The sequence below is a fragment of the Passer domesticus genome, chromosome Z, assembly GCF_036417665.1.
Source record: "Passer domesticus isolate bPasDom1 chromosome Z, bPasDom1.hap1, whole genome shotgun sequence".
Lineage (NCBI taxonomy): Eukaryota > Metazoa > Chordata > Aves > Passeriformes > Passeridae > Passer > Passer domesticus.
The window spans coordinates 62937024-62960925 of record NC_087512.1 but is presented as its reverse complement, the minus strand read 5'-3'; the positions used below and the strand labels follow the sequence as shown (position 1 = coordinate 62960925).

The 23902-nt window shown below is 38.4% G+C and overlaps 1 protein-coding gene and 1 long non-coding RNA gene across 12 annotated transcripts in view; one reads left to right on the top strand and one right to left on the bottom strand.

Moving 5' to 3' along the window:
• The window catches only part of TRPM3 (transient receptor potential cation channel subfamily M member 3), a 404729-nt gene that overhangs the window by 244263 nt on the left and 136564 nt on the right, over positions 1-23902 (bottom strand). For 4 of the 10 annotated variants that reach the window (XM_064405784.1, XM_064405789.1, XM_064405785.1 and 1 more), the window contains exon 1: positions 13356-13582. The exons of the other annotated variants lie outside the window; for them this stretch is intronic. In XM_064405784.1, coding sequence (XP_064261854.1) covers positions 13356-13445 — 90 coding nt within the window. In that variant the 5' untranslated portion in view covers positions 13446-13582. Of the gene's footprint in view, positions 1-13355; positions 13583-23902 lie in introns of those variants that run through there. 10 annotated transcript variants of the gene reach the window in all.
• Positions 1658-20865, top strand: LOC135291521 (uncharacterized). Of its 2 annotated transcripts, XR_010354338.1 has the most exons (3): positions 1658-1814; positions 6696-6799; positions 20280-20865. It is a non-coding gene; the product is annotated as an uncharacterized LOC135291521 (long non-coding RNA). The 2 variants fall into 2 exon arrangements; XR_010354337.1 differs by lacking the exon at positions 20280-20865 and having other exon boundaries at positions 6696-6859.

Here is a 23902-nt window from a genome sequence, read left to right as displayed (position 1 = left end):
AACCTCGTGGTTAACTGACAATAAGGATCCTTGTGCTTCTCTCTGGAAAGGAGATAGATGGAGCCTGAAGATAAAACCCTGTCTCAGGATCCTTAGGGACGCTTCTTCTACCATAGCTGTGAGTGGTGCCTTAGACTTACTCATAAAGAATCTAAAGAAGTCCTGCCAAACAAATGATGGATAGCCTCACTGTGCATTACTGTGCAAAACAAGTAAATATTCAAATTTAAATTAAGTAGGTCACAGAAAACAAACAGCTTGACAGCATGAGGCTCATAAAAATTGCTAGCTCAACTGCCAGCATGTGTAAGAGTCGGAGACACAGCAACTGTCTGAACTTTGTGAAAGCTGCTGGTTGCTGCAAATCAGTTTCTTCAATCATGATACAATCAGCCATCCCAATAAATTTATGAGACACTCAGCTGCAAAGCCATTACTTCAGAAACAACTCTAGAACATAACTGCAATGTAATGTGTACCTAGAAACCACTCTGCTTCACATCTACAGAATATATACAAAGTTTGTCATCTTTCCCCCTTGATGCATCTACTGTCACCAAGCACTGAGGATAACTTCAGAAGATTCTTCTGACAATTCCTGAATTCAAGAAGTTTCTATGATAACAGCCTCGCAGTTGCAGTACTGTTCTGCACTACTTAAGTATTTAAAAATATATTTTTGTCCACATTTTAATACAGAACAGACACCAGGACATTTTCTTTGAAGATTAACAGCCTTTGCTCCATTTTGAAAACTCAAAAAAGTTTGAGTGAATAATCAAGTTAGGAAGGCACAAATCACAAGATATCTCCAGTTAGATCAGGCTGCTTAGGTCCACACAACTGTTTCAGTTCTTACCCACGCTTGTGATAACAACTAGTTTCCATTATTCTTGTCCTGACCCTCAGCATCCTGGAAAAAACTCTGGCTTTATCTCCTCTGGACCCTCCTTCTAGATATATAAACACAGAAATATTATTTCCCCTCTCCCTTCCTGTAGTGTTGTGTTTTAGTTAAATCATATGCTCTGTCTCACCCCTCCAAAATTTATGATATATTCCAAGCCTGTGGTCCTGCCCTGACCCATCATGTATCTGTAATTCCACTGGCCCAAGTGTTATTCCGTGCTCACTTTGATTTTCCCTGTTAACCTGTCCGAGGGAGAACAGTTGCTCCCTTAGCCCTTCTCCTCCTCTCTTGTCTCTTCCCTCCCCTAGGCCCTTTCCCTCTCCCCCTCCCTCCCCCTCTCCCCTTTCCCCCTCAGTAACCATGCTGTTCCCAGGGGTGGGACCCCCAATAAACTCCCATCTAATCAGCTCCCTCAAAGCCGTGTGGAGTCTCCTTGCCTGCCTGCTGCTGCCCGCCAACTCACAGCCTGGGGGGCCCTCGGGGACTCCCCGGGGTACCCCCCCAAAACGAACTGCTACACCTTCCTTTCGTACACTTGAACAAACCAAGTGCTTTTTTTACACATCATGTGTTAAACTCCCTGACAAGTTCAGTGATCTCCATCAGACTCTAATTCAGAAAGTCCATATGCCTCCTGTTCTGGGGACCCAAGAACTGGACCCAGCACTCAGATAAGATCTCACAAATAGAGAGATGGCATTACTTCATAGTATCCTAGAGTAATAGAATCTTTTAGATTCCATCACTTCCCTTGACCCCTGCTGTCCACAGCCCTAACGGAGTGCAGGATGCAACTTTGCTGAAACAGCATGCTGTTGCCTCCTCTTCAGTTTTGCTGTTCACCATGAACTCGTTTCCATCACTATTTCAAGTATTGAAAGTAAAATAGCAAATGGGAAGTCAGGTAATCTTTTAGTGTTTGTATAAATGGTCTAGATGCAGCAGACTGACTGTAAATTCAGTCATTTTGTCTACCATACTAAACTAGGAGGAACTGTAAGTCCTTTGAGGGTACAGAGGCCTTAGAGAGAGTTCTGGACAGACCAGAGAGCTGGGCAATCATGTTAAATTGAACAAGAGCAAGTGCTGGATTCTGCATCTGAAAAATTATCTTGGTTGTACGTACAAAGTGATGAGAGGGTGGAGAGCACTCCCACAGCAAGAGATCTGGCAAATTCCCTGAAGACAAGACTGAGAAAGAGCAGTTAAAGTTACTTGGTTTGTCCAGTTTGAAGAAGAGGGGCTGAGGGGTGACCCTGTTACAGCCTACAGCTACCTTAAAGGGGGCAGCAGAGGAAGAACAGCTGATCTCTTCTCTCTGGTAAAGAGTGACAGGACACAAGGAAAGAGATTGAAGCTTCCTCAGAGGAAGTACAGATTGGACATTGGGAATAGGTTCTTCACCCAGAGGGTGGTTGGTCACTGCATCATGCTCCACAGGGAAGCAGTCAGGGCACCAAGTCTGTCAAAGTTCAACAGATTAAGTCATACCATTTAGTTTTAAAAGTTCTGCAAGGACCAAGAGTTTTGGAGTGAATGGTCCTACAATCTCTATAGGTCCCTTCCAATTCCAGATATTCCATAATTTTATGATTCCAGGTACACATGGATGAGCCATCAAATCAGGAATTATTAATCTGCTCTCCCTAGAATGAGATCGGAAAGCAGACAGCAAACAGCAGCTAGTGAAAGAATTAACTTGATTAGATAAACTTTCTGCAACAAACTGATATTAGTAATACAACATTCTAAAATGCATTTGTATTTTATTTTGTACATGAAATCCAAAGAAATGTATTTAATTTTAACTTTTTTATTTTCATCTGCTTTATTTTGTTTATAAAGTCTTGTCAGTATTTCTGCTGTCGACCTACTTCATTTTTTTTTTTATTTTTAAATAACCCATTTCTATGAATGAAATTTTAAAAACCTAAGTAGTACAGAGATCTGCTAATATGTATGCTATCCAAAGAGTTGGGATGTATTAATAATCGCAGCTTTAAGCATAATTTGGTTTAGCATTTATATATTCACAGAGTATTCAGATCACATATCAGCTACACAAATGAGTTATCAGAATCTCATCCGTTATTGAAATTACTTGGGGTTTTTTTGTTTGCTTTTTTTTTAATTAACACTGAAACAAATGTGTTATATTTTGTTGCCTGTGGCCTCCCAGTGAAAAGCTGAAAGTCCTCACAGCATGAACCAAGTGTTTTAATGACAGTTGATTTGAGTTTCTGAGAAACGTATCAAAGGAAAAATTCAGAAGCACAGCCTATTGCATCGTGGAAACACACAACAGGAAACCAAAAAAGAGCTGAAATTTTAGTGGAATGGTTTTGATAGATACCGATTGTACAGACCCATGCAGTTCCTCATTTTATCAATTTCAATTTCTTCAGCTTTAAGAAATAAGGTAACAGGCTGTTGTTGCTAATTGGAATTGTTACTTCCAGAGTATCTTGACTCACAGTTTCTGCAAAATCAGTCAAGGGATATCAATTCCAACCACACAAAAATAAAAGCACTACAAAGCAACTTTGAGAATATTAATGGTAGCCTTACTCATGATACACAATACATGCTTCCAAACTGGGATTGGCAGACACATTTTCTAGACTATTCATACACACCTATTGTGCTCAACAGCATTATGGTAGAGATGCTATGGGAGAAGAGACACATACCACCTGAGTTGCAGTATTAACCTTGTTTTGTTCAAGGCCAAGGAAGAAAGTGTGGACTAGAGTCAACAGCCACATCAGCCAAGCTTAAACCACTGCTGGAGAGAAATCCTTCCTGACATGAAATGACCTCTGAGTTTCAAAACAGCATTTACTACCATGTGCTAACAGTAGAATTGGGCTTGGGATGACTGTCACGAAGAATCTAGTTATCAATGCCTGAAGCATTACTGCTTTCTACAAAACAAGATAAAGGAGTAGGCTCCACTATGCATTTCCAAAGCACCAGGAGCCAACATTCCACCATTAATGTGGTTTTAATATGATAAAATCTCATTTTCTGATTACATCAATGCAACCAAGGGCTGGAATTGCCATGGATAGTGAACACATACTTTTTGGCTCAAAGAAAATTTAAAAGCAATTTTTTTCTACATGATGCTTCTCATCAATTTAGTTAATAAATATTCCCCACGCTTCTTTGCAGATACTCCTATTTAGTGAATAATATTAAGTAATTTGGTTCAGCTGTTTGCCCTCCTTATTTATTTTTAGAGAAGTGTGCATGAGATTTGATATGGAAAAAAACTGCAGCATTGGTTGTCCATACAAGTATGTGTAGCAGAAAAACCTGCCACAAAGTCAGTCATGAACCAAAATAACATAATGTGTTTTATATATGTCCTGGACTATTGAACTGTTTCCCCTTCAAGCTTCAAGCTATGCTATCTGGCAAATAAGGTTACACCACCAAAAAATGGTTGTGTCTCCATTGATACAACTGGATTTCAGATGAGTTGGAAATGAATTAATGGAAACTTAACTGTGCTAACATATCTCATGGTGCTGAGATGCTAAATTTTTCAGGTAATTTTGTGCAAACTATTTGCTCATTTAAGTAAGTACTGACTTGCTTAAACACCTCCTATTGTGTTCCCATCTGTGTTAGACAAAAATATTGTCTGACACAGACAACTAGTATTGAAAAGTAGTTCTTGTCATTTGCTCTAACTCCACAGACATCCATTTTATCATGGTATGTCTTACTAAAGAATTTTTCAATGTTAAATAAGACAGAAAATTTGCACTACATAGGAAATAAAAGTAACAAAAAAAATAACCTCATCCTCAGATTTTATATGTTAGTAATAGCAGTTATCAGATTGTAAGAGGAAAAAGCCCCTCTGAGCAATTTACTATTCCCATCCTGAATAAGCTAAAGCTCCCACAGTTGCCATTAGTAAGGCATGTTGCCATTAGTTGCCATGTTAGTAAGGAACTGCACAGGATATGAACTGATAGATCAGATTTTTATCCTTAAATTATTCTTAAGTAACAGCAGGAATCAATATAAAATAAGATGATCACATTTAATTTCCCACTGGGATATTTCTGAAAACATTTTTTTATTCTGCCCCCACTCCCCTCCAATTGTGTTAGAAGGCTTAAAGTCACCTTTTTATTCCAGAGAAATGCACATAAACATTAAATTTCCTAATTTGTATATAATAAAGGTAGCACAAATTCTTCAAATTCAGTATCTTAATAAGTACTGTGCTGCTGATTGTCCCCCACAATGAGTTTTAAAATTTATTTGCTAATGTGGGCATTAGAAAGCATTGGTTTTATTGCTACACAAAGAAATAGGAGTATTTCTGCTATGCAAATAGAAAGAGACTGAGCTCTTGCAAAACTCTCCCTGAAGTCATAGATGTTAGTCAACTCACATTCTTGTAAAGTCAGTTAAATTAGAAAAATGTTGTAGGCAATTTAACAGAAGTGTTATTGAGTCTCTTCAGGAACTTGAAATGAAGGAGGGTTGTAATACCTTTGGTTTCCTTATTAACCCTTCCCCAGTTTATGGAGCTAGGACTAGAATGGAAGGCTGAGCAGGAGTCTCACATACCCACGCTGGTCTTTTCAGTAAGTTACCTGACATGTTGAAGAAGCGGGGAAAATATGAGCAGCAAGGGACTCTCAGTCTTACTTCTGTGGAGGATGTAGTGGAATTAGTAATGTAATCTTTATTGGAAGATAACAAAGAACCATATGTCATGGACTTATTAAACTAGCCAATTTCCAAACACTGCACAAGAATTTTTCAGCAGGAAAAGCTGCCACATCTGTCCCCTCTGCTCATAGTGGACAAAACAAGAAATCATAGATTTTAAGTGCAGCAAGAAAGATCCAGGCAGATGCCTCAGAAATATATATAGGGTCACTGAAAAGATTGCCTGTGTGGGTTATGGCTTTAGGAACTTAGAAAATCACCTGTGAGAAATCATGCATGTTTGAAGCAGTTCTGGTGGCAGAGTAGAATAATCATGTCTCTTTTCACACTTAAATTGATATCTCAATTTATCCTGGTCTCATAGAAGAAGGTAAGTGTAGGACCTCTAAAAAATTGGCACCATATTCCTATTTAAGACAATCTTGAATTTGAACTGAATAATTTAAAAAAGTACATGGCTTCCAAGAAGCATTACTTTGCAGCCAGCAGTATCAAGGACAGCACAAAATTAAAACCGTCACATCCAAACCCAAAGGGATATCTGCTCTGCTTGTCTAACAAGCATTTTGGGCCATCTTGATACCTGTTTTACCCATCCTTCAGCCAGAGAGATCTGACCTCTTCCTTGGCTCGTTCAGTCAAGCTGGATTGCATGTAGCAATTTTGTTGTCACCATTATTGGCATCATAACCTGGCACTGATACTGCTTCTGTGAGCACGGGCTAAGATAAAGATCTGAAAACTCTGAATAATGCAGTGCAGGAAATGGGCCAGCAGAGAGGTAGGCAGAAATGCAGGGAGAAAAACTGAGAAATGATGTAATATTATGTCTGGGTTGTGCAGATATTTAGAGTTTTAATGTAAAGTGCACAATTTGCAACCAGAAAAACACTGTTCATCAAACGTGTTCAACGCCTAAATAAGACACTACCTAATAATTTGAAGAATTGAACACAAAAGTTGAATAGGAATGTATCTGGAAAATCCTTCTGCTATTCAGAACACTAAGAAAACACTACATACAGTCACAGGAAAGTCAGTCTTTACCCTGCAATTAAACTATTTCGTTGTTCTGGTCTCTTTTTAGAGCTATATGCAAAGACGAACATCCAGCCACTGCACTGCAAAAAAGGTGTGATATTTCAGTACAACAGACCCAGTGGCAACATGCCTCACCAATTCAATATACCAGTAAGTTAAAAATAGGGCATCCTTCTGAAACAAAATAATGGATCTTCCCTAAATTCTTAATTAGGATGGTTTACTAATTTTTTTGTCTCTCCTATATGCATTTACAAGCAACAGGTGAAGAAAAAGGTAAATGAAAAAAAGTGTTTCACTCAATCACCTCCTCACTAATGAAAAGTCAGCCTGGTGACTGTTCTAATTACATAATAGAGTCCTAATATTTTCTTCAGTAACTTCCTTGACACTGTTAAAAGCACTTTATCTAACTGTTTCATGTCATTATATTATTTGGGGGATCAAAGATATTTTTGATGAAGCGATTTGATTGCATGCTTTATTACCAGCTTTGACATAAATTTCCAGGGAGACCCAAGGGCATTCCTTTTTACACTGTAGCATAGTCTTGTTAGCAATTCAGGTTGGAATAAAACCACTCAGCTTCACTTTATGGTCTTGTGCCCTGAATTTTTCACATGGCACGCTCCCAAACATAAGGAAAAATCTTACACTCTGAGGACAAGATTCTTTTAACACATTGTTCCTGTAATCCCTTGACTGTATGATTTCTACACTTATTAGCATTTTAAAATTATTTTAAAACAATACTGTGCTCAGAACTAGTGCTCTTTTTTCTTCTATTCTATTAATATATATAATAATATATATATTAAATTCTTTTATTTTTTTTTTATTTCTCTAGAAATTACTTTAAATCATCCCTTACACAGTCACAAATTAGGAATCTTGCATCTGCTTTCTAATAAGCAGGTTAAATTCAATGTTCCACATATTATCAAGGCCAGTGGGAAATGGCACCATTTGTCACCTGTTGTAAGTACCCAAGTCTGAAAAGGCTGAACCTCATGAGAAGCAAAGATCAAGCAAAAACCTTCTGTGTGCAAGAAAAAAAAAAAGTAAAATCCTAGAGTACTTCTCTGATACCCCATCTTTGTCACTGTAACCCAATGGCCATGTGCACAGAGGAAGCCAAAACTTCACAGTAGTATTTAAGAGGACGGTAGAGTCACTAATGAAAGCTAGGTTAAGGGAAAACACTGAGAATAATATTGAAGTGCAGGAGGATAAAAACCTACACAGTTGCAAAATCCTTATTTTAAACAGCTAAGAATGTTTCTAAAATAGCTGCTACATTAAGACTGAAAATTTAACATTATCTTTTCTATCACTTCTTTTTTTTTTTTTTTAAAGCACTCACATGGTAGTGACATACCTAGAAAGAAAAATATTTTGGTTTTATCCCCTAAAATTGTCTGGTTTAAAATAAGAAACTTTGCATTTGCAGAGCCCTTTCCAACTTCAAAATCAAAACTATTTTTCCCTTTACATGACATTAGTAGATTACAGCCTCTGCATCAAAATGGCACTGATATGTCTACCTCTTACATGTAGGTTTTTCCATGGAAACATGACTTCTACCACAACACTCTTTGTTTTTATCCCTCACTCTATTTTTTCTTAATTGGGAATCCATCCCTTGTTGTGGAAACTATTTTAATGCTCCATCTCTTCCAAGTCAGTGGCTGTCAACCCAATTCATGCTCACAGAAAAGATTCAGTCAATAAGGCAAACAGCAAACAATCTCTGATTCACCGTGTATCACATAAAAAATGTACACTGTACCAAAGAATTAACCATAACCATTTCCATTATATAAAATGGAAAAAAAAAATCATCAACTTCCACATGTCATTTCCTTTCAGAAGAAATGAACTGGCATAATCTGTCAGAAAACCCTTACACATGAACATGCCCTGTTACCACATTAAAGGGATCAGGTCAACTTATGCTGATGAGAAGCATGACTTTAAGAAATAAGCAGTTTTTGAGAATGTGCAACCTCCAAAAGGCATATCATCAGTTCTTCAACCTCAGCTGTGAAATGTCACCACCATTCTGCCATTACTTAGTTATAGAATGTGAAGTACCAGAGGCACAGCGGACAGCTGAGCAGAGTAATGCAAGCACACTATGCAAAGGTGTTGTAAAGCTACACTGCAACAACCACTGCTCCCCTGATTTGGGGTGTAAAATGAATGTTTTACATTAAAGTGGGAGACTACGAAGACACAGCAATGCCTTAGCCCCAGGTCTCTTTCCTGCCATCCTGAAATGGTGGAACTGATGGCATGAGGAGCAGAGCACAGATGGAATGCTCAAGCTTTATCTTTGCTGGAAACATGGCTTCTGTGCTTCTAAGGACAAATAATACACCCCAGAAAACCTGTGAATCAAAATCAGAAACATACAACATGTATTACAAAGGTGATAGATACAACTATGTTCTTTCTGATGAGAAAGCAGGTTATCAAATAATTTCTTCCTAAATAAAACTTACATGCATGCATTAAACTCATCTGGATTTCACACCATACATAGCATCCTACCATACAGAGAGGTGTGACTAGTTTTTCTATTAGTGAATTTATAAAAAGACTGTCATACTGACTGATAACTTTCTCCACGCCTGTGTGTCAGTCTCATTTTAAGGGCTTCCCTAAATGCATCAATAGGGGAAGATGCATTTGGGAAAGCCCTTAAAATATTCCAACCTCAAAATGCCAACCTTAAAGGTGGCATTTTTGCCAAGTTGTATGTTTGGAAAGAATAGCCAAAACATTTCCCCCAGCATTTCTTTTAATTGAATCTGTTTCCTTTCCTCTGGTCCTTCCAAAATTCCTGCCTTACAAGCTTAATTATTGACATGCAAGCCAAATTCATTATGAAAAAATGTACTGTACTTATTAATAAAAAAAAGGGTGGGCAATCTGTTACTTTTCAAATATTTTGTACAGTATTTCTACACTTGCATATCTATAAATCTGTGGTGTTAAAACTTATTGCACATTGCTGACCTTTTTTTATTCAGACCTCTTCTACTCTCCGCTTATTTATTTATTTATTTTTCTTGAGCATACTGCCCATTTCTTGATTGTATGGCAAGTATTATATCTGTTTCAAGCAGAAGTACAACATCTGCAGCCTCTCCTAGAGTACAATGCCCTCTGAGTGAAGTCTTTATCATTATGACATACATTCATTCATTCATTCATTCATTCATTCATTCATTCATTCATTTTTTAAGAACTCAGAACATTGTTCTAAAATGTCTGGGTTTTTTAAAACTAACCTGATTATCTCAGGAGAATGACAGTTCTGCACAAAGCCACCCTCTCTGCATATGTGCTCAAAGCACTTAGTCCTTACATCAGACAGGAAGGCATTAGACAGTGTGTTAGCATGTTTTAGATATATTGAAACAACTAAAAAATACCAGCATGGAATGTGCTACAGGAAATAACTCATTAGAGGGAAAAAATGGGAGCAGTGAAAGATGAGCCGATGACACAAGCAGTAAAAAACTTCTCCAATAAATTGTTTAAGCTCCTAGTGCTTTATTGGAGGTACAGCTCCTAGAACTCTATGTGCCTGTTAGAAAATAAAAAACTGAGAAAACAGGATTACACAAATACACCTAAACATGAGGGTATTAGTGAAGTGGGCTAGAACAGAATACATGCCTGGAAAAAAAGCTAAGGGAGCAAAACTGGATGCATCTACAGATCTAGCTTATCTAAATTAAATGAGACCACTGTGGCCAGAGGTCTATCCAACATCAGTTGATGAAACTGAGCACTGCTCATCCATTTCACCAGGGTGGAACAAGAACTTAACCTACCTGCTGAATAACTCCCTTTCAGTACCTATTTAAAAACAATAATTGCAGGACAACACAAAAAGCCTTGCCTTCATGAAGTTCTTGATTTCAGTGTTTGTTTATATCCATCACTATGAACGCACTGATCCTTCATTTAAAATTGTATCCACAGGATAGGAACTTTAAACTTGTCATTGAAAAGACATGGAAATAATTGAAAAGTTCCCTTTATTAGGAAGGTCCAGGTAATGTCACAGTGAATTTTTGTAGAAGAGGAAATCTCTGCTACCTCTCATTCTTACAAGTTTAGGAAAGAGCTTATCTTAGAACTTAATGGTCATTTAGTTTTGTTCTTGTAGACTAAAATAAGTATAGAAATTACAAACACTGAAGAGTTTTACATGTTCTTACTCTAACTAAATTTACAGTGTACATGGAAATAGAGTTTAACAATGATGGGCAAGTCCCATCATAATAAAAATGTGCCATAACATATGAGGTTTTGCAAAGTTTATTTTGTTATTGAGAGCATTGTCTGCAGGGAAAAGCTGTATAGGAAAGGGTCTACTGAACATCTACTTAGAAACAATATTGCTTTAGACCTTAAAACCACTTAATCCAATTGGAAATGGAGCAATTAAAAATTAGCTTAGATTATTGCACTTGCCTTTCCAATGTCTTTGGATTTAGAGGAGCACCTTTCATTTAGAAAAAGAAAAAAAAAGGTTTCTTCTTTATTTTGAGAAGAAAAACATGAAATAGGAAAAAATATTTTGTATGTAGTAAAATATTTATACTACTCCTCTGGTAATTTAATGCTGCTTTTATTACACTCCTTCCTTGATGACAGAAGAATTTCCTCAGGTTGGCTTATGGAATTCATACAATGGTCCTCTGTTCTAATGTCAGTCATTTGCTTTAAACACATTAAGTAATAAAAGACAAAGAAAAGGAGCTAAAATTAAAGCGTTTTTGGGGGAGCCTTGAAGATGCTGCTGATGCGCTTCTCTTTCCAGTCAACAAGCACTGCTCATGAGCTGAGAGAGGAACCAGAGTTCCACCTTCTTTGCTGTGGTCTTTCCCACACCTCACACACCCTCTGTGCAGAGCTTACTTATCTCTGGTTATTTTCCCTGCTCTTTTTAACTCTGCAGGGTCCAGTCACTATCTTTCCCTAACGGGTTATAGCTGTAGCTTCAGAAAATCCTTTTTAGTCAGCTGTTTTAATAATGAATCACAACATTCATCCTTAATAAGCAATGAAGAGAAACCATACACATGGGGCAACATTCGTCTGCCAAAGAAGAAATACTGCAGACTACACCCCCTCAGCCCCTGATCCACTGGTATTAAGAATGACAGTAAAACTCCCCACATCTGAGTCCTGACACCTCACCAAAATTATGTTGTTCTTAAAACATGGGACTTGTGGAGTTTGCATATTCTCATGAGTGCTTCTGGGGCTGGGGGGGGAAGCCTTTAAAAAACAATCAACACCACTTTCTGATTTGTTCTATATGACTTATGTTTTGATATTTTAGAAATCTAAGTTTTATCTTTCTTTTGTTCTTTGGAGAAACACAATTTACCCCCCCCAGCAGCCATACATCTGGTTTGGAAATAGAAATAATTTTCAACTGTAGCCCCTTCCCATGAGGATGTGAAAACTACCTGCTAGGATACACAGCATAGTCACTTGTGAATCATATATACAAAAATTATACATACAACATATGTCTGCTGAGTGCAATGTCATATGCTACACTACTGCTCAAGCATGTTGCAGTAGTAAGAACTGACCTAATTTCTAAGCTACTCACACAAAATCAAATGGTTATATCAAGCATTACCATCTAATACACTGTCAGACTAGCCATGCTTTACCTGGCTGCACGTTAATTTCAAAGCCAAACTACCAAACACTATGATGATATGAGATAAATGTTATAATGAATAAAACATTTTATAAAACAAAGGTTACAGGGAAATTAGTATATTGTTTAAAATTTCATTGTACAATCCAGTTAAGATGTTCCAAGAATAAAGAAGACTTTTCAGGTTAACGCAACCTATTTTTTTCAGTTTAATGTAACCTATTTTTTACCAAAAAGCTGATTCAAGAGGTTTTGTTTTCCAGCTACAAATACCTCTAAAACGGCTTCAGTGGGGCACATGGTAGTAATGGCACTTTGCATGCTGAGAATAAGAGCCATCCACATTATATAATCCCAAATCACTTTTTAAACAGAAAATAATTATTTCACAGGAAAGCCCATTTTAAAACACTTTAAAAAGCACCTTCAAAGCTGTGACACTTAGTTTAAACAATTTTAAAAAAAAATCAGAAAGTTTCACTGATGCTGCCAGTCTTTAACTGATCATATTCCCATGTACAGCTTTTAGCACACCAAGATAATTTTTTTCCACCCACATATTGCTCCACTTACAAGTTGGTCAGAGAGGTACTGGATCTTCAGGTACTGCCTAGGGGCTTGGTAACCCAAAGAACAGATACTGCTCACAGAGGACTGCTCACAAAGGAACACGCCTTAGAAACAGACACCTTCTTCATCCCTGGAAGTTCACAGCTTGATAAGACAAAGCAAACTGAAGCACAAGAGGACATGAACCGTCCCTTATTTCCTTTTTTACCCCTTTCACAGACCTTTATGGGCAAACACACACACTGAATAGAGCACAGATGCACAATACTGGTACCTTCAGGTACTCACAAGGGATTTTAAAGGCAGCAGGCAAGGTAATTAATAGTAAAGTTGGGACTATTTCTAAATTAACTTTCCAGCAACAGCGACCGCAGCCCTGCAGGCAGGTGCTCAGCGGCAGACACCGGTTCTCGAACGCAAAGCGGGCTCCCACCGTACCTTAAGGAGTCTGACAGAGGGGAGGAAGGCGGCATGGCACAGCTTCCGGATGGTCCAGTTGAGTGGCCGGGGTGCCTCGGTCTGGTTCATGACTGTCCGCAAATCCCAGCGGGAGATCAGCCGCAGACCTGACAGCGCCTACCGCGGAAGCCGCCCTCCGGGGCGCGGGCATCCCACGCTCGGCGCGTCCCGCCCGCGATGCCGCAGGGCAGAGACTGGGCTCGGCTGGGCTGGCTTAGGATGAGCTGGGTTAGGATGGGCTGGGCTGGGCTGGGCTGGGCGCGGGGGGGCAGCGGCAGCCGCCGAGCCGCCTGCATAGAGCAGCAGGCTCCTGCGCGGGCTCGGCAGGGTCCGTGCATGCCCGACGCGGCCGCGGCGATGGAGGCGATCCGCCCGCGCGGGGCAGGCGGCTCCGCGCGCGGAGAGGGGCACGCGGCGGGAATACCGGGATGCAGCGCGAGCGGCCGCTCCCGCCCGCCGCCGGGAGCAGCAGGGTTGGCCAGGCTCGCAGCTGAGCCACCCGCCTCACCCATGCGCTTCCCTGGGCCAGAAGCAGGGCAGCAGGAAGCGAATTTGAATAAAGCAAGGGAGGGGTACCTGCACTTGCTTTCCCAGAGCACTGCGAGGAGAGGGAAAGCGGCATGAGGGGAGGTGGGGCCAAGGCTCGACAAGAGAGCGACTGAGGCGGGGGTGAGATAAATTCACTCTTCATCTACTGATACAATGGCCATAGGAAGCGTTTAATTGATCTGGCACAATATCGCTGTGCTGGTGGCAAGTGGCAGGGGTTAGAAGCTGTACTATAAGGGCATGAGTGCTTACATACACATCCTGGCAAAAAAAACCCTCAGACAAAGCCAAATCAATTCAACTCGTTTGAATATTAAATATGCACACTAAGTAATTCTATCAAAGACATGAAAACACATGAAGTAATATTGCTTGGGCAATTCAAGTACGGCAAAATATGTTTCCATTTGGGGCACTAAATGGCCTTCACAGATAATGGAGATGTTCTTATTAATGGCAGGCAGCTCTCCAGCCAAAGAAGAAATACCTTTTTTCCCCTACTTTTTTCTTTTTTTTTTTAATGAAGATTACATGAAGGAAGAGTTAGGAACTGTAAAAGAAACATTCTCTAAAGCAATGGCGATTTTTCATGTTGCCAGTAATAACCATTTTTTAATCAGATTATGGATGAAAACACCATCTTAAACCTCGCTGCTTCTCAGTAAAGTTTAATTCTCTCATAACTGAGGTTAGGAAATACACATTCAATTTACTTAGCTAGGATTCACAGATCTGCCATTTTCACATTTCCTTTTAATCCCCATATAGCACATATATTTCACCTCTATTTATAATTTATTCTTAGTATTGTGTCTACATTAATCATTAATCATTATTCAGTAAAGCTGAATAATTGTCCAAGTGAGGTGCAAAGAGATGAAGACTACTGTTTCTTTTCAACATAGTCATACCAATCAGCTCCTCTTCACTGTAGTCTCTCAGGAACTGTATAAAGGTTCTTATTCAACCTCAGTGTTGGATTCAAAATTACTGCCCAGAACATATAAGTTCAAGAACAAAGTGCAAGACTGACTGTGCACCAGAAGAGGTCACAGTTGTTCCACCCCACTGTGCATGGCAAAATTACAGACTTCAAACATACAGGGACTAGACCAATAGTTGTCTGTAGAATGTAGTGGGTAGGACACCAGGAGACTTGACTTAGTGACAAAACTTGTGCAGATGAATTTCTGGTTGTGACTGGGCATCTAGTAAAAATTATACCTATTTAAATGCACCTTGCTTGAGTCCTAAATGTATTTCTTTTATGAAAGGAGGAAAACAACTGCATTGATAGTGAAACTAAACTTGAATAAGTACATATGATTATCTGCAACTGCTTTTCCAAGATTGTATAAAGGAGACAAAATTAAACAGGTAGAAAAAAAAAATTCTGACTTAAAATAGCATGCACCATGGAAGATGTATAGAACAGTAACTTTGTTCAGCTAGAAAGGTAATAATGTCCAGTGACTAAGCTTTTGGGTTTCATAGTTAAAAGAAAGAAAAGAACTCAAATCAGAAACAAGAACTCAAGACCATGCCTTCCCCCTATCCCACACCCCCTCAAGTAATGCTTAGATCTTTTTTCTACCTTTGAAGTTCAGGAAGGAGTTTCCTGGGAAGGTACCACGCTCATCATTAGCTTGTCCCTTTTACATCTACTTTGCATTAGGTATTTGCTATGAAGCAAAATGTTCAGCCTGTGTGCTTGGCACAAGGAAGACAAAGGAGTCATAGCATGCTGCCCTTCTTTTCAATGAAAAGAGTAATAACTTTCTGAAAATGCTAGAGAGCTAAACACAATAAAGAAACGTAACAGATAGTTTTAATAAACTAAAAATAGTGAGCCCAATGTATCTTCTAGCTTCCACAGAGCTTCGTGTCTTTGAGATGAGTTCTATCATTGCGTTCTCTTGCAAACAGCACCTTAGGGATGAGAGTTGTTACATGCTGCAGTGTTTAATACACACCAACCCTTATTCACATGTCTGTTTTCCTTGGCTTTATACCTTGCCTAATCATTTGCACTTGCACAAAGTGAGTGCAAGAATATAAACTTCTGTCCATGGCAGTGAGGAAGCCCTGATGGACAGGATATTATCATGAGACAGGAGTTTCACTTCCACCACAAAATCCTTGGGTGTCTTTGGGCAGACCATTTAAACTGCCTGTCCTTAAGGCCAAGCCTTAATTAATGTGTGTTTCTTACCTATAAGCAATACTGGAATGATTTTGAGGCTATTAAGTGTAAATATGAGGAAACTGAATCAAGGATATTTCTTTCTATTCCCAGCATGCCCCCACCTCCCTACCCCCATTTTTGGTAAGCATAGATGGTGAAGATTTGGAAAATACAGAAGGAAATTCTGAAAAGCTTAACTTTTCCCCTGACACTCTGACAATAATGATTAAAAATAATAGTGAAAAATTAGCAATATGATGGGAGGGTTGTGTGCTTTGAGTTTGAGTCCCATATTTCTGTTGGAAAAATCAAGTGCTCAGATCAGATCAACTCATAAAATCTGAGGCCTATTAAGAGATGCAAACATGTAGCAATCCCACTAGAATTTAAGAGCTGCTCTGGTAGATTTAAGAGAGAGAGCTGCCACTTTCACATTAAAATATTTTTTCCTTGAAGCATTCTCCCCGCACCATCAGTATTCACCTCTAGTTCTTTGTCTCTTGTGAAGGAGCACCTTTGGTACCACAGGAGAGAAAAGCAAATAGAAGACAAATGCCATTGCTTCCTGCAACACAGACAGATTTCTGTTATTCTTAAAGCTATTGTTCATTTTTTTGACCAGCTCTTTTTGGATTCCTGCAATCTAACATGATAATAATTCTACACTTAGAAAGCTCTGATACAGTAAAATTCAATACCTCTGGGAATGCTACAGAATGAAAAGCTTCTGAGAAACACATCAGCATCCAGACTACTCTTAGCACATCAGCAATGTCCAACATTTTCAACCTGAGAGCAAAATTAAAAAGGTGTTATAAGCAAACTCCAACACTACTCTACTATCCTGTCCAAGTAACAATTCCTTTATTAAATAAGAGATGCTGTGTAAATGAAACATGGAAAGTGCAGGACCAGTAAATGACTGGACAGAGATGTATTGGTCAGTATGGTAGAAAACCTCTTCTACGTGGCCACTGCCTACCTGTGGAGAAACATCAGGCAGAAGAGTTTTCCCATGATATCACACCTGTTTTTCCCATGTACATCACAGAGCAGAATCACAAAATCATAAAATCATAGAATAATTTTGTTTGTAAGGAATCTTTAAGCCATCTAGTGCAACATCCCTGCAATAAGAGGGACATCTTGAAGTGAACCTGATCAGAGTCCTGTCCAACCTGACTTTGAGTGTTGCCTGAGCTTAGGAATTAACCATCTCTCTGGCAACCTCTGCCAGAATTTTACCCCCCTCACTCTAAAAAACTTCTTTCTTACATCTTGTATAGATCAATTTCTTTCAGTCTAAAAACCGCTGCCCCTTTTCCCATCACAAGAGGTTGTGGTAAAATGTCTGTCCCCATCTTTCCTATAGGCACCATCAAGTATGGCAGACTGTTGAGGGTCTTTCTGGAGCCTTCTCTTTTTCAGGCTGAATAACAACAACTCTCTCAGCCTTGAGGTGCTCACAGGAGAGGTGCTCCTGCTTTGGATGCAGCCCAGGACACAATTGTTTTTCTGGGCTGCCCAGGGCAGCCTTTTATCGACCAGCACTCCCAAGTCCTTTTTTTGCAGGGCTGCTCTTGATTTGCTCATCACCTAGCCTGCTTTGATAGTGGGTCGTGCTCTGACCCAAGTGTAAGGCCTTGTGCTTGGCCTTGTTAAACCTTATGAGATTCCCAATGCCCTACTTTTCAAACTTGTCCAGGTCCCTCTGGATGGCACACTGTCCTTCAAGTGTGCCAACTGCACCACTCAGCTCAGTGCCATTTGCTTACTTGCTGAGGGTGCACTTGATCCTGCTCTCCATGTCATTGATGAAGACATTTAACAATACTCGTGCTACCACAGACCCCTGGAGAACAATTCTTGTACAGATGTTGGTCAAAAAATTCACCGCTACCCTCCAGACGTGACCATCCAGCCAACTCCTTATCCACTGAATAGTTCACCTATCAAATCCATATCTCTCAAACTTAGAGAGAAGGATGATGTGGGGACCATGTCAAAGGCTTCAATACAACTTATGTGAGAAGAAAGACTGCTTCACAGTGTAGCTAAAAAGCCACTTTGTCAAGGTTTCCTTGCTCTTGGACCAAAGGATTCGCACTTCCCTGTGGGATAGCAAATACCAGAAAAAACAGAGCTACCCTTGCATTTAGAAACCTTTGCTTGCAGTGGCCGCCATGGGTCTACTACACAAACATACTGACGTGGAGGTGCTAGTTCTTCAAAAAACATTTTGGGCATCTCCTAAGTTCGTGGAGGAAATGGCAGGATGGCAATAGAAAAAGAAATAATTCAGAAGTTCTTGTTTCAAAGTCAGTGCCAACAAATCCTTCCAATGGTATAGTAAAGAATCATAAATTCACCTTACTATCAGTCACTTTGCAGGGCTGTTAACTAAAAAACCTGAAAATTGCATAAATTAATAGAAGGCTATGATAATAACAGCAAGAGGGTATTTTTCAACATACTCATATTCCAATTTATTTGTGTCCATTTAATGTGATTTCTTGCAAAAGTCAGAGGATAAAAAGATGAGTTTATGTTATATTTGGATAAACTATACTTAATTTTATGCTTGCCATAACTTCTTAGGAGACACAAATTTTATTGATGCTTAACTCAACTGATAATTAAATTATAAAATTAATCCACTGCTCCCACATCTTTTCTATTCATTGCATGCCTGAGGTAGTTTTTCTGCTGTTATCTTTGCCAAGATATTTTATAGGTCTTTTGCCACATGCTCATAATTCCCTCTTCCCCAGACATAGACACACATACTAATGTAATGTCTGTCTACTTATTAAATATTAATTAAATAACTTGCTATAGATGAAGATAATTCCATAGATGGTCTCAAGCATATATATAAATATTATTGTATGTAGCAGTAAATCAGGTCTTCTGGCAACTGACTGAAAAGCTGAAGTAAAGAATATTCTTCCTTTTATCCCAAGTTTTATGGGGATGTGATGAATATTGAATATGATTGTTTTATATGCCTACTACCATGAGATTTCCTTTAACTGATCTGCATCTGGATTGTGCCTGGAAGCACCTAGCTGGGCTACCAGATCTCAGAGGTCTCACAGTGCACAGTACTGCAAGAACCAGAGGAAGCAGACTTGTGAGAGAGCAGGTGAACTGGGCAGTGCAGCACACCCACTGTGCCCCTGTCAGAAGTATTTTTCTAGAGAACTTGTTTGATTGTTCCCAGTTCCAAAATATACAAGCGGAGGAGTCTGAAAGTCACACTATGGACTGAAAATGTATGTTTGTATAGGTAGGTCACAAGGAGCCTTCATCACTATTTGTGGTTTGTGGTTTCTGCAGCTACTGATAATTTGCACCACTTTACCTCCAGTTGCTCTCCAAGTATTTGTAAATCTATCTACCCTTAAATATTGAAGCTGTATCTTTGAATGGTGTCTTACACGAGAAATTCATCTTTAATTGCAGGCTGAAGCCTTGTAGGGTTTATCTTTGAAGGAGGTTAAGACACATAGGCATGTAACACTTATATTTTGGGACTAGAGATGTCCATGGTTGATTGTTACTTAGGTACAAATGCCACATTTTAAATTACAATCCATCTTAGTTTAAATAGAATTTCAAGTGTAGGCAAGCTGTCAGTTCTTTAACCTCTGCAGCATATGACAGAAATAAGGATGCTCATACATTTAGATTTATATTTATGCTAAAAGTTTTTTCCATCTTAGCCATCATGTTCTTATCTGAACTGTTTAACTTTGTGTAAATACTTTCTCAATTTTGACCTAGAACATAATTTTCTTTGTAATTTCCCATTCAGATATCAAATTTATTAAGTTATTTTGATGTAGTGTTTTTTAGTCTTGATTATTTTGCTGGAGAAAATGCAGGAAAAAATACAATATTTCATGAGAGTAATTCACCCTGATTGTTATGCCTTTCAATTAAGACCCTACAACAGAACAACTCTCTTGCACTTCTGTACTTCACTTGACTCAGACAGATGCAGTATGCAACAAGAAGAACTTCCTCACTTTGGCTCATGGTATTGCTGCACTGGAAAACATTTTACTACTCTTTGAAAGTAGCATTGAATTACAAAAAATCTCTAATGCCTTCTGCTATGGGGTTATAAAAAACCCCAAGGTAACCAAATTATATTTTTTCCACAGGTACTGCATTTCTGCCTACCTCACCCCCACAACTTGTGCCCTCCTCCCAAAGGTGAAGAACCCTAGTGCAGACACCACATCCGATGATGAAGCCTCCTGCAGCCACTTGTTTCAGATGCTTTGAGCACATTTAGTGTTTTCATTACTGACCCATCTGCTTTCCTGAGTATTCCCTTTCACTATATTTTTATGATTTTCAACATGCATCAATGCAGACAGCTAATCTTACATTGCCTTCAGTACTTTCCCCAGCTACTCAGGTAGCAGTGTACCACTGTTCATAATGGTTTGAGGAACCCATGTGGCCACCAAGCCCTTGTGGTGAAGGGCCTCTCTCTGTAAATGTCACCAAAACTGAAAAGACCACAGAGGGGCACCCTCACACTTGTGAGGAAACACACCAGCGGCAGATAGCCCAGAAGAAACACAGCAGGCAGTGTGACAGAAGCAGCTGCAAGGAAAATTGCCGAATCAATGTAAAACAAACAGGTATAGTCCTAGCAAATAACAGCAAAATGACTTGCTAAAGAGCTAAAATTGCACTTGTTACACAGGTACTATGAATTAACTGACTGTATACTTGAACTTTCACTAGGAAATCCTTCACAGAAACTTCAGCCTCAATGAAAAAATAAAGCTTGACTAGAGTTGTAAGTAATTTTTCCACACGTATTTTGAGCAGCAATGTCATTCACTAGGCAATGGGAGGACAATTTATTGAGTTGGTGATCCTCTGCATCCCTTGAGAAATGTGTGATTTTCTTTCACAGAATAACACAAGAAATTATGTAAGGCTGAGCTCTTAATGAAATTAAACAAATGAGGCATGGCAAAATCTGGACAAAAATACTTCAACAAGAACTATTATTCAAAACCACACTTATCTTCTCAAATAGATACAAATTACTCCACTGTTCTACTTTAAAATACACTTTCAAGCTGATAACTTTATTGGGTCTATTTTCAGCACTTTGTGGATTTTGTTTTGATTGATTTCTAAATCACACACCAAGTTTACATATATTGTTTTTATACCCTGGACTAAAGAACACCTGCAATTTTACACTTACATTTTGCCTGGAACATCCAAAGAATTATAGGCACATCCAGGCAGTAACAAACTCTGGATGGTGTTTTCCAAGTAGTCGGTTGCAATTATTATATATTTGCATACAATGTCACACTGGGAAGAAACCAAAGCTTGGGGGCTTTTGGACTGGTCACTGATCAAAGCTGTAAAAAGAGTAGTCAATGCCTCTTGAGACAGTAATCTAGTTTCCTAGTCAGAGGCAACATGGGTGACACAAAAAGTGCCAGATGAGAGCAAGAGTAAAAAACACAACAATTGTATCAAATAAGCTGTAGTCACAGTTTGCATTTGCCTAACAACTTCCTGAGGCTGATTTTCTTTTAAAATTCCCTTTTGTTATTAGAGGATTTGTATCCTTTTCCTTCTTAGATGTAAATTACAGCATGATTTCTTCCTCAAAAGAAATCACAGAAATTTAAAACACCAGAAACTAGACCTTCATTGTTACCTTTACATTGAATCACATTTGTTTCACAGTTTATAGCCAAATTAAATCAGTCCATTTGAAAAGCCATCACTCATACACCAAAAAATCTGCCCAAAATATGTTAATGTTGATGTCAATTTCTAGGTTTGTTGTGAAGCCCCATACTAAGTAAATAGCAACAACAATCCCTTATTCATGCAGTTCTAAACTCTTAAATCAGACAGCACAGTCAAACTGGAAAATAAAACTGCACTGCAGAAAGATCTATAGGTTTTTTTGAGTTGTTTGTGGGGTTTTTTTGGTACAGCACAACTGTAGTATTACTTATGACAGACTACTAGTTTATTTAAGGAGATAAGTTGCCCATATTTCACTTCTCCAAAAAAAAAACCAAAACCACACAATAACTATTGGGACAGACCAGCAGAGCCCATGGGAACAGTAAAACAGAGCAAAAGAAAATGGAAGAGGATTATTTTTTTAAGTGTCACTCAGTTATGCAACTGGTCTTTGCAATAGTCTTTAACTGAGCATTGTCTAACACTGCATTGTGCTCATGGCTCCCCTATCACTACTATAAAATTCTAACCACTCATACCAATACTTAATGCACAGATTCCAGTGGCAATATAAAGCTGCTTTTCTAGAGGAACATTTTTGGCTTACCTAGCAAGACTTTGTCAGGTCAATGCCCTCATTGCAGACTGTTCTGTAACATCCAACAAGCATAGATGATAGCATGTTTGTTATTTTTAAAGTACTCTGATACTTGAGTCCCATAATTTGTACAACTTCACTAATTCCAGTCATACTTACACATCCTTATTAATAAGATTTTCAAATCACATGCCAAGACAACACATGCATATTGTATTTTAGGTTCTTCAGTACTAGAATCTGAAAAATAAATTTGAGAGACAGCAATTTCCTCATGTAGTAATGCCAGATTCTGTTTTATCAAACAATGGCTATCTTGACAGCCTTAACCAATAGCAGATACTCTCCAGGATTGTGGGATATCACCCACTCTTTCACATTTTTAGCACTTTCTTAATATACTAGGTCAGGAATTTCAGCTCTGTGATTTATGGTTTAGTCCCAGAAGGCAAACAAACAGATTCTCCCTGTGCAATGGCACTAAACTTGATGCCTCTATTATGTTACATATAAAATAACATAATCTGTAGTAAATAATCTAAAGTAAATCTCTTATATTGAGGACACAAGTCATGAATTATTTTTCACATTTATAACAAAGACTTTCTGATTCATCTATGGCTATGATTTACATATTGTCTCCATACTGTAGTTAAGCTACTTTAGAAGAGAAGAATCTGAAAACTGTGAAACTGGATGGACATATGCAAGTTAGAAGTTCTAGGAGAAAACCTCCTGGAAAATAATAATGAACACGAATTTTTAATAACATCTTTAATAACCATTTTTTGAAATTATTTGATGCCTGATAAAATCTTCCAAGAAATCAGCACTTGGGATTGTATTTTCATATGTGCAATTTTTTAGAAAATTTTTAGTTAACAGTATTGCTGTGAAAAGAACTGCACAAATGCTAAATACAATCTGTTTTTCTACCAAAGTTCATGCAACAAGCCAGAGACATGAACATTTATATACTCTTGGAAAAAATGTGACATTTTATATAATTCATAATATTTTGTGTTTAGTCTATGGAAATCCTCCATTTATCCTCCTTAATGGCTTTGGGCTTTTTTGGTTTTTTTTTTTTTTTTTTTTTTTTTTTTTGTTTTGTTGTTTTGGGTTTTTTTACTTTATATTAATGCACACAAAGTTTCAGAACTAGCATCTTCTCTATTTTCTGTTTTATCAAAATTCACAGACAAAATGTGTTAAAATAATAATTTGTTTAGTACACTTTTATGACTATTAATTGCTCCCAGCAATCTATTTTTTCTTTTTAAATTATTGTTTTCTCTTCTCATTTTTATCAGAGGCCTATAACTTTGTGTTTTACAATTACCAGTAACAGAAAATTATGTATGAGGGCATTGCCTCTTGCACTACTGATGCAGCAGAGAAGAGGAAGCATAATGGAAGATGTGATACCAGAAGGTATCTCCTGACTTG